Raw genomic sequence first — 11,876 nt, 5'->3', positions numbered from 1 at the left:
GCATAAAGCTCACCGAGTACTCCAAGCCAAAATAGAAACTACATTAGAAATCATGTATGATCCTAAGTATACAGAAATGCCTAATGCAACACATGCAAAATGCAACTATAACAGGCTCGGCTATTCTAAGATGGTATATGAAATGCTACAACTACCATGTATTCAACTTGGAATTGAAAGTACAATGCAGTTAGTATGATGCGCCGAGCCCGGTGCATGCAAAACAGATGAATGAATGCAAACATGCTATCATACTGTATGCTAATTTAAATATGCCCTAATCTAACCATCATAAGCGGATAAATAAAAGGGAGAAAGACGTGGGGTTGGAAGACATACATCACACTCACGCACACTTATTACAGTTATGCCCTCGCTCAGAGGGTCCGAATAAATATACAGTCCCAATATTACAGTCCCGAATAAAAGAATATTACAGTCCGAAATATTACAAAATCCTAATTAATTAATGAATTAACTAAGAAAGCAAATAAAACTGGCATGCAAGCCAGGGACTGCCTTGCTTCTGGTGGATGATGCATGTCCGGATTGTCTTGCGCGGAAATCCACCGGAATGCCCCAATTAGCCTCTGTTTACACCTATTCTTGAAATGCGTGCCAGGCCCCGAAAGGTTGCTGATTCTTCGTTTTGCTGCAACAGAGAGCAGGAAAGGGGCATAGCAATGTATTTGCACAGATATATGCATGTCTCGATCCTCGTGCCACCAATCACGCATACCGAGGCATGATGGCCGAGGAGTCGAAATGCACAACTCAATATAGGATGAATGCACATGAAACTACAGCTAAAACCTAACTCCATCATGGATAATCCGGAGTGTCGGTGACTGGGGAATTGAGACACATTCCGTCACTCGGAGTACGAAATGTACCTCGTTTCCCGTGCCCGGGCTAACTCCTATTCCGGACACGATGCAATATGCATGATATGGATGAAATGCGACTAAGATACAATCCTAACATACACGATGCTATAGAAAATGAGGTGTCTCGAAACACGTGCACACGGGCACGCAAACCGAGAAAATAACAGAATGCTATGAAAATGAGGTGCCTTGAAATGTGTGCACACGGGCACGCAAACCGAGGCAATGGTAAAATGCTACGAAAATGAGGTGCCTCGAAATACGTGCACACGGGCACGCAAACCGAGGCGATGGCAAAATGTTATGTAATGAAAGTAAGATGCCTCAAAATGCGTGCACACGGGCACGTAAACCGAGACGATGGCAAAATGCAATGAAAATGAGATGCCTCGAAGTGCGTGCACACGGGCACGCAAACCGAGGCGATGACAGAATGCAATGAAAATGAGATGCTTCGAAGTGCGTGCACACGGGCACGCAAACCGAGGCGATGACATAAACAATGCGAATGACATGAAAATGTGATATAGGCTTGTACCAACATGAGTGAGCCTCAGCCACACTCACATAGGATGCCGGCGGATAAAAATGAAGTGCCTCGAAATGCGTGCACACGGGCACGTAAACCGAGGCGATGGCGGAATGCAATAAAATGACATGGAAACATGATATGGACTTATACCAACATGAGTGAGCCTCAACCACACTCACACAGGATGCCGGCGGATAAAAATGAAGTGCCTCGAAATGCGTGCACACGGGCACGCAAACCGAGGCGATGGCGGAATGCAATGAAATGACATGGAAATGACAAATGGGCTTATACCAACATGAGTGAGCCTCAGCCACACTCACATAGGATGTCGGCGGATAAAAATGAAGTGCCTCGAAATGCGTGCACACGGGCACGCAAACCGAGGCGATGGCGGAATGCAATGAAATGACATGGAAATGACAAATTGGCTTATACCAACATGAGTGAGCCTCAGCCACACTCACATAGGATGCCGGCGGATAAAAATGAAGTGCCTCGAAATGCGTGCACACGGACACGCAAACCGAGGCGATGGCGGAATGCAATGAAATGACATGGAAATGACAAATGGGCTTATACCAACATGAGTGAGCCTCAGCCACACTCACATAGGATGCCGGCGGATAAAAATGAAGTGTCTCGAAATGCGTGCACACGGGCACGCAAACCGAGGCAATGGCGGAATGCAATGAAATGACATGGAAATGACAAATGGGCTTATACCAACATGAGTGAGCCTCAGCCACACTCACATAGGATGCCGGCGGATAAAAATGAAGTGCCTCGAAATGCGTGCACACGGGCACGCAAACCGAGCCAATGGCGGAATGCAATGAAATGACATGGAATGGATGGCAATCATTCTAACAGAATTTCAGCAACAAAATATGGGGGAAAACAGTCCCGAAATGAAGCGAAATGACTTGAAATGCAAGGAAATGTCCCGAAATGCGAATTTAGGCACCCGAAATGGCCTATAGCTATGCTAAACATGCACAATATGGACATGCAATGCAAAGACAGAAGCTAGACAGTCCCAAAAGATGCACTTTCACAGTTATAAACATGGCCAAACAGCAAGCATAGGTATGGCAAAAATGGCATGCAAGAATAGGGGCCAAAAGAGGGGTAATGAAGCAAGTGATATAAGAAAAACCCAAACTGAAAAATTTCCTTCTACAACATTGAAGAGGAACCAAAAATATGAATATTTACAGTTTATGGCAGACCTCAAATCAGTATACAAAAATGATAGAAATGCGATGCAAAATAAGGCTCAAAAATGGCTATAACATGAAGTATACAAAATAATCATCAAACAGAAAAAAAATGTTAATGAAACATGAAGTATAGGCCAAAATAAGGCCACTTTCAGTTCGGACCAAGGTCCAAAAACAGAAGCAAAGGGGGCTACCAATTTATGCAAAAATGGGGCCAAATAAGGGATATAACTACAAGTGACACATGGAGGCACCAAACAATGTTAAGCCCTTCTCCAATGTTGAAGAGGGGATCAAAATAAGCCTAATATCAGTTTACAACATGCTCAAAAACAGATTTCTCATGGGCCAAAAATAGCATGCAGAATCATGACATATAAGAGGATCAATGAAGCAAGTGTATTATGGAGGGCTCAAACAGGGTTGAGCCCTTAATGAAAAGTGAAGATGAGCTCAAAATAGGGCCCTTTTCAGTTAGGGCCGGAGCTTGAAACAAAAAGAAAGTGGGGCTTACAAATAAATCAAGAAAAAGGGTCAAAAGGGTAAAAGTATTACTTACCCTTGAAGACTCAAACTTTTGTTGCTTCTTGGATGAATTTGCAGCTTCTTTGGCCTTTGAGAAACCTTCCTTGTTTATGGAAATGAGGTGGTGGTGGTAGAGCTTGGTGGTGTAGAAGGAATGATGGTTAGGGATTTAGGGTTTTTCAAAGAATTGAGAAGGATGAAGATGGAGTTGAGTATGGATGCTTGAAGGAGAGTTTTTCTAACCCCAAAATACTACAAGGCTTGCTTGCTATATAGGCCAAAGAAGGGGTGTAAAGGTGGGGGAAAAGGAGAGTAACATTCCCCCACGAAATATCCCCCAGATAAAGATCTTGTCTGGGGGAAACAGCTCCACAGCTGTAAAGTGTACAGTGCAAGGAAGCAGGCCGGCCTGGTACTTTTGTTGCAGGTGGCCGGCCGGCCACACCCCCTAGCCGGCCGGCTAGGGGTCAAAAGGTTCAATGAGATTTTCTGGCCGGCCACCAACTGGTGAGGTACTCCTATGTGTGTACAACACAACCATGTGGTTAAAAGTCCAAGAAAGTGGGTCCAAGGGGTTCAACATTAGCTCGGAAAGAGGGGTTCAAAAGGGTCAATTTGAATTACTGGCCGGCCATGAACTTTTAGGGTCCTCTCATGTGTGTACATCACAGATATGTGGTTCAAAGTTCAAGAAAAAAGGTCCAAGGGGTTCAACATTAGCCCGGAAGGAGGGGGTCAAAAGGGTCAAGTTGAATTAATGGCCGGCCATGAACTTTTAGGGTCCTCTCATGTGTGTACATCACAAATATGTGGTTGAAAGTTGGCAACACTAACCCTAGGGTGTTCAACATTAGCCCGGAAGTTGGAAAAACGGGCGCCGGGAGGCTCCGGAGGAGAGATAACTGGTTGCTGCAACAATTGCTGGCCTCCCACCCTTCAATGACCTCCCCGGTGATAAAACAGAGGTACCTGCCAAAAATGAACGAAAACCGTTGCAAAACGAACGCTCGGGGACCAAAACGCGCAGTTCGAGGTCCCGAAAATGGGCTGTTAAGCACCGAAAGTGGCGTTCGGCCACGAAGTGGGTTTATCAGACCCCAGTGTCCCTCAAAAGGGATTAAATAGGATGTATGCCGAAAATCAGAGCAATAGGAGATGATTAAGCGGTCCCGAACCGAGGCACACGGCCTACGGTCCCGAAAACCGGGAACCGGACTCCGAAATGGGCAAAATGGCCTATGGCCACAAAATGTAGCCTACGGACACTGAGAGATGGTCTACAGGACCTCTCCTTCCCCTCAGGAAAAGAAACAGAGAAAACCGAGTCTGGTTCGCAAACCGAGACAAGGCACAGAAGAGGGTTCGGAAGTCTGGAGGCAGGGCTCACGGCCGCGACTCTGAGACTTCTGAATGAGCACGATATGCAACGTCACCGAGCGCTCAATCGGTGATGTCTGAGTCTTAAGGTCGGTCAAAAATGGGGTGTCTACAGTTGCCCCTCTTTGACAGAACTCGGAAGTCACAAGTGACGGGAGTGAATGTCAAAGCCCAGAGACGACCCATTTTTGACAAGGCCGAAGACTTAGACAAACATACGGGATAGACAGAGATGTGCCCGCAGGCAGGGGGCAAAATGCAAATGATATGCAAGAAGCCGAAGGTAATCCAATGATCATGCAAATGCAGCAAGCTGTAATGAAGCAAGTATTCGCAAATAGATGCAACAGTTTTAAGCAAGAATGCAAAGCAACAACTACATTTCATGCAGTTAAGAATGCGGAGGATTATTCAATCCCCGCCATGTCTCACACGGAGAAGATACGATACCTGCGCGATTCGTCTGGTCGCACCAGCCTCAATTGAACCGTACATACAATATCGTGCCTGCAAAAGAGAGAGACTCAACGAACACAATATGCTAACAACATGTATTTAATGTGATCCCGAAAGTTCGACATACGCAGTGCCGGTGAGTGAATGCATCGCAATGCAAGAATGGAACATGCGTGACAAAGCATGCTCAAACATGGAGGTATGCCAATATCAAGAAATGTACATGACAAGGCAAGTATGCTCATAGAATGCAAGTTATGTGCAGGATAGTATAAAATTGGCATAAATCAGGGTGTTCATTTGTCATGAAACAACGAGTACGGAAATGCGTGTTTCGGTGAAGGTAACTTGATCACGGCCTCCGATCCGTTTCCCTGAAAGGTTACAACTCATTCAAAAAGGATACACTTTGATTTCGATGAGTGATGATGAGACACATGTCAGGACTCGAAGCCGAAGTCCCGGCGGATCATTTCGCGACCGGAAGTGTACTTTTCTTGAACTTTTTCAGGTCCCGGGAACTCCGATCTTCCTCAAAATTTGCAGAGAGCTAGGTGAGCATGTGGGGGACATGGCCGGCCGTTCATCTTCCCAAGGGGAGGTGGCCAGCCGGTTTCCCATAAAGCTAATGGCTGGCCGGCCATTTCTGCAAAAAGCAGATAGCTGGCCGGCTAGAAAAAGGGGTCGGCCGGCCATGTGCTTTAATCCGGGGGTATTTTGGTCTTTTTCCCTCCTTTTTGCATGCTTCTTCAACCAAGGCTTGAGGCCTATAAAAGGCAGCCGAGGCCCCTTCCTTTTCTTGCCTTCTACAACACTTTCCTCTCCAGATCTGAGTTTCACGCGCGTTTTCCAACGCCCCGCGCAAATTGTTTCCGCAAAAACACTCAGTTTCAAGCACTTTGAAGCGATTAAATTCCGGCTTCGGAGCTTCTTTTTGCATTTTCGCCACTTGAGGTAAGTTTGTCTCAATATTTGGAATATTTTCTCGTGAGTTGACTTTTGTTGACTTTTCATTTCCCGAGAGTTGACTTTTGTTGACTTTTTCCAATTTTGGCCCATTTTGCTCATTTCTGCTCCCTTTTACAGATTCTTTGAAATGGCGGGCAATTCTCCCCACGGCGGATGTTTTCCAGGTGCCAGAGATGATTTCGATCCCATGACTCTACCCCCGAGGACCCGACCTTTCATTCCCGGGAGGTACCGTCCGCCAGCACACGTCCTCCCTCGTGCTGTCTTCCGTCACTTTACCAGTTTTGACGAGCGAGCACCCGGGGATCTGCTTCTCAGAGAGCCGGAGCAGCATCTCTCTCACGAGGCCCGAGAGGTATTTACCTCATCTTCTGTATTTTACATTTCGCACCTTTGCCATGCTTGAACATGCAGTTTAGCTTATGACATAGTACTTTGCTTACATCTTGAACATGTAGTTTCAACACTTGAATTTCTGAACATTTGGCTCACCAATTAATTGTGAACGCATTGTACACATTAGAACACACGGCTCAAACACTGATTTGTCGAACACACAGCCCGGATTTGAAAGTGGACGCACAACCCACATTTTGAATTTTCCGAACACGCAGCCCAGATTAGATAGTGAACACGCAGCCCACAATTTAACTGAAAGTTGAACACGCAGCCCAAACTTCAAATTTTCTGAACACGCAGCCCAGGTAGATAGTGAACACGCAGCCCACAATTTAACTGAAAGTTGAACACGCAGCCCAAACTTCAAATTTTCTGAACACGCAGCCCAAATTTCAAATTTTCTGAACACGCAGCCCAGATAGATAGTGAACACGCAGCCCACAAGTTAACTGAAAGTTGAACACGCAGCCCAAACTTCAAATTTTCTGAACACGCAGCCCAGATAGATAGTGAACACGCAGCCCACGATTTAACTGAAAGTTGAACACGCAGCCCAAATTTCAAATTTTCTGAACACCCAGCCCAGATAGATAGTGAACACGCAGCCCACAAGTTAACTGAAAGTTGAACACGCAGCCCAAACTTCAAATTTTCTGAACACGCAGCCCAGATAGATAGTGAACACGCAGCCCACGATTTAACTGAAAGTTGAACACGCAGCCCAAATTTCAAATTTTCTGAACACGCAGCCCAGATAGATAGTGAACACGCAGCCCACAAGTTAACTGAAAGTTGAACACGCAGCCCAAACTTCAAATTTTCTGAACACGCAGCCCAGATAGATAGTGAACACGCAGCCCACGATTTAACTGAAAGTTGAACACGCAGCCCAAATTTCAAATTTTCTGAACACGCAGCCCAGATAGATAGTGAACACGCAGCCCACAAGTTAACTGAAAGTTGAACACGCAGCCCAAACTTCAAATTTTCTGAACACGCAGCCCAGATAGATAGTGAACACGCAGCCCACAATTTAACTGAAAGTTGAACACGCAGCCCAAACTTCAAATTTTCTGAACACGCAGCCCATATTAGAATTTGCATGTAGCTTATTTCACTTCATCGGCACACAGTCCATTTCATTCCATTGGCACACAGCCCATTCATTTCATTATTGACACACGTATTCATTCTGAATGCAGGTTGGTTCCCGCAGTGTGCGAGGGTATGGTTCTACCATCGCGCGGGATTGGTATGCCGAGCTCCCGGAGGCCGTCCGAGATTTGGTAGATTTGGCAGGATTCGGACCCTTTTGCGTCGGGTTGTCACGTTGTCCTGCCAGGAGGACGCTGATGGCAGCCTTGGTAGAGAGATGGTGGGACACCACCAACTCCTTTCATTTCTCTGCTACCGGGGACATGACCATGACCCCTTTTGACTTCGCTGTATTGACCGGCTTAGACGTCGGAGGTTGGTCCATCCCCTACGATGAGGATATGGGCGAGTGGGAGGCCGCCTGGATGTATCTATTGGGGGCTCACCCACCTGTTGACAGGGTCTCTGGGAGAGTCCGATACACTTGGTTCTCCTCCCACTTCCGGCGGGCGGAGATGGTGCCTGAGAGTCCCGAGGAGACGGAGCAGTATGCCCGTGGTTTCCTGATGTTCCTCTTCGGGACTACCCTGTTCGCCGACAGAGGGAACACAGTTGGGCTATACCTGCTGAGCGCTCTGGTTGACCTATCACAGGTCCATCGTTATGACTGGGGTGGCGCCGGCCTGGCTACCCTTTACTTTTATATGAGCGCGACCTCCCGCGGGCGGGACGATTTACTTGGCGGCTACTGGAGAGCCTGGGAGGTACTTTCTGTCCCCTTGATTTACATTTCTGCTTCTCATTACTTGTACATTGCACACACACAGCGCACTTTTACAGTCTGTATTTTGCTCTCAGCATTTCGTACTTACATTCTGCATTGCCTTTCTCAGCTATGGGTCTATGTATACTTCCCATCATTAGCCCCAGAGCTGGAGGTGGTAGGGATTCCCATGACCCCATATTCATTGGTGTTCGAGGGCCCACACCGGCCGAGGCCTCGAGAGACCCTCATTCGCCTGCGACAGTACTTTGACACTGTGCGACATTCAGAGGTACTTCAGAACTTTCAGTTCTTTTCATTCTCATCTTTGATTTGCTCTGTATATTCTCGATTTCTGATTGGTTTATGCATTCATCATCCGCAGATTACATGGCAGCCCTGGGTGTCCCTGGGTGACGGCCTCCGACTTCAGTATACCGGAGCGTCGGGCATTTCCCAGTATAGGGTCCTGCTCGAAGGGCCAGTTGGCAGGGCATGGTTCCTGGGGGAACGCTTTCTGCGCCAGGTATGGGGGTATCTTTCTCAGGATATTCCCGCAGTACCCCCAGCCAGTATGCGGACTGCTGATAGGCTCTCTTACTCAGAGGTAGTCGGCGCCATGCTGGGCAGTGATGCTTTACTATACATTGAGGAGGGGGACTACGCCACTTACCGTCACATATATTTGATGCCTCCATTGACGGAAGCTCGTATCCCGATGATGAGGCCTGCCGGCATGTCATCCTCGGACCAGGCTCGGGCTCGGGCTGCAGACGCCCCTTCTACTAGCAGGGCCGGTACATCTAGAGGTGGGAGTAGACCGGTTCCTCCGGCTCCGTCGGTTCATCCTCATCCCGGATGGCCAGATATGCCTACTGAGTTGATGGCGTGGCAGTATGGGGCTAGCTCTCCGACTCCGATTCCACTAGAGCCTCCGATGCCCAGTGATCGATACGCCATTGATCCGGACTCACCGCCGGTATGCTCCACTTCTTTTCATTCATCATTCAGATGTTTAGACACTCTTCTGTTCACTGATGATTATGAGCTCATTTTTGCAGCCATCGCGAGGGTACGTGGAGGAGGTGGTTGGACTGGTGGCCACACTCGAGGGCATGGTCCTGCGTAGGGAGGCACAGTTGTCTGTCGCGGGCATTCAGGTACCCTTCAGTTTTCTGGCATTTATCATACTTCTGATGACATGCTGATTTCTACTGCATCGATAGACTACTTGTGTAGAGCACATCTAACACACACCCCACTTGCATTCTGTATTCACACGCACCCACTTCATGTAGCCTTTGCTTGTATCTGCATCTGATGTATACATTTGGACTGATGCATTTGAATTGAACTCTTTGTTTTCAGATGCCTTCATGGTCCGGTCAGTCGCAGGCTAGGCCATCTGGGCCTCATTGGGGAGCTGGGCCATCTGGGCCTTTTCATGGAGTTGGGTCATCTCGGCCTTCCCGAGGAGCCGGGCCATCTAGGCCTTTTCGAGGAGCTCGAGGGGGGCCTGTCCGCAGACGCAGGGCTCACGTTGTGGAGGTGGAGCCTGATGAGGAGGAGGAGGATGTAGAAGAGGAGGAGGAGGCTACCGATCGTCAGTCAGAGACATCTGCTGAGGAGGGGGGCTCCGGTTTTGGCTCGGGGAATAGAGGCGAGGCCGAGGGGGATCCTGAGGATGACAGCTCCGACTCAGATGGTGGTGCGAAGATTGTCCCGCAAAAGAGGATGAGGCATGCTTCTCGTTCCCGCTCCCGAGGACTTTGATGTTGCTATTTCCTGCTTTATTTTTCTTTTTGCTAGTAGTTTGTAGCACTTTGCACATTGTTAGGCAGTTTTATTTTTTCGTAAAACTTGTACCTTTGTTTGTTGTAAAGCATGATGGAATGAAATAGCTTTTGAAAAGGTGTTTGTATTTTAAACTTTTAGCATCGTATCGCATCAATTATTTCGCACAAAAATGAAATTGAATGGAAATGTGCATTGTGTAATCACCAAGTCAGGTAGTGAACCGACGCAACAAACTAAACAACTCAACTTACTAAGATACAACAGGACCTTAGAAAGTTTACAACTCGATAAGCAAAATGCAACAACACAAATAAACCAGACTTTAACAAAAATTGCTTAAACAGAGAGCAATAACTCAAAAACACAAAACACGTCCGCTCGACAAACAACTCGATAAGCAAAACGACAACTCGATAAACAAAACTCAACAACAACAAAGTGTACTTCTGACGATCTGGGCATCGGAACGCATCCGAAACGGAGGGAGATGAAGGCCTTTGATTCTCCCGTTACATGGAAATGCTTGAAACTTTCCTCAAAGGGTAAAACAGGGCCAGGGGGGTACACTGCAGCATTGCTGGCCATCCCTGGGAGCCGGCCGGCCATTTTTGGTGGAGAGAGACAGCTGGCCGGCCATTTCTGAAAAAAGTAAATGGCTGGCCAGCCAGAAAAGGTGGCTGGCCGGCCACTCAGTCCTGCAGCCTCCAGATTTTTGACACGTGTCCCCATGAATAGTGTTTTTCCTTCTATAAAAGCCTCAACTTCGGGAACATTCATTTCATCTTGGTTTTAGCCAAAGATGGAGGCGTTTCTCGCAGAAAATATCACATTTTGGATTTCTTCTCTAGATGGCTCGGAAAAGCTGAATTTCCGGGGTTTCGGCTTGAATGCACTATTCACGCTGAGTCGTACTCCGCTACATCTTTCTTTTTTCCATGCCGCGGCAAGGTTCTGGAATCCAGTGACGCATGTTTTTAGCTTTGGCGGCCAAGAGATGTGCCCCACTTTCGAAGATTTTCAGGTTTTGATGGAGTCTGAGTGCTCTGAAGTGATCTTGCCCCAGCTCCGTTTTGGTCACGCCCAGGCTTTAGGGCGGATGTGTGGGCTCACGGCGCATGACGCTCGGTTTCTGATCTGCAGTGGGGAACTGGACATCCTCGGCTTGATCCATCGTTTTTCCGACGCTGGTGACCGCAGCAACCATTATTGGCAGGGTTTCCGGCAACACGCCCTCTGCTTATGTTTGTTGTCTCACTTTCTGCTTTCCTCGGGCTTCGGGGCTAGCATTCGCCTGATTGAAGTCGCCCAAGGTTTGAGAGAAGGAAAGAGCTGTATTGCCATGACCTTGGCCGAGACACTGATGGGCTTAGATTCTGTCTATCGCCGGGAGGCGACTAGGTTTGCTGGGAGTCCGCTGCTACTGCAGGTAATGTTTCCCACCCGACCTCACATATATATTTGCTCACATCACTCGACCCTCAGGCTCGGTTTTTCTCACAAAACCCTTGTCTCACTTTTCTCTCATCGTACATCTCTCTGTTCTTTATTCTCTCATTTTCCATCCCTCCCCTAGGTATGGTTAATGGATAAGTTGCAGGTTGTGGACTCTTGCCCAGCTTATTCAGCTCGAGGCTACTTCTTTCGGCAGCGCCTAGTCAATGCTCTTGACGAAAGGTGGTGGTTCGATTGGATGTGCAATTTGTCCGCAGACGGCATTGCTTGGCGTTGCCCTTGGCTCAACCTTCCGGTAATGAGCTATAGTATGTCTCGGCTGATTGGGATCCAATTGATTGGTCTAACCCACTGCGTATTCTATTTTCCATTCCGGTTCCTGCATCAGTTTGGTCATGATC

General features: G+C 47.6%; 1 protein-coding gene across 1 annotated transcript; it reads left to right on the top strand.

Annotated features, from left to right (window-relative positions):
* The first annotated feature begins 5,325 nt into the window (after nt 1–5,325).
* Nucleotides 5,326–9,434, top strand: LOC145803633 (uncharacterized). The gene is made up of 4 exons (XM_082896952.1): nt 5,326–5,343; nt 8,357–8,518; nt 8,612–9,205; nt 9,288–9,434. Exons 1-4 carry the CDS (start codon nt 5,326–5,328, stop codon nt 9,432–9,434), a joined length of 921 nt encoding a protein of 306 aa, XP_082753078.1.
* The last annotated feature ends 2,442 nt before the right edge of the window (nt 9,435–11,876 follow it).

This window comes from Camellia sinensis, chromosome 12, assembly GCF_055761805.1.
Source record: "Camellia sinensis isolate YWXY chromosome 12, ASM5576180v1, whole genome shotgun sequence".
NCBI lineage: Eukaryota > Viridiplantae > Streptophyta > Magnoliopsida > Ericales > Theaceae > Camellia > Camellia sinensis.
Note: the sequence above shows the minus strand (reverse complement) of the source record. Positions and strands in the feature narration are given on the sequence as shown.

Excerpts from the sequence above, each read along its gene's own strand:
- LOC145803633 (XM_082896952.1), top strand. Across the intron at positions 8,519-8,611 it reads ACACTGTGCGACATTCAGAG|ATTACATGGCAGCCCTGGGT; the intron begins GTACTTCAGAAC and ends CATCATCCGCAG. Across the intron at positions 9,206-9,287 it reads TTGATCCGGACTCACCGCCG|CCATCGCGAGGGTACGTGGA; the intron begins GTATGCTCCACT and ends TCATTTTTGCAG.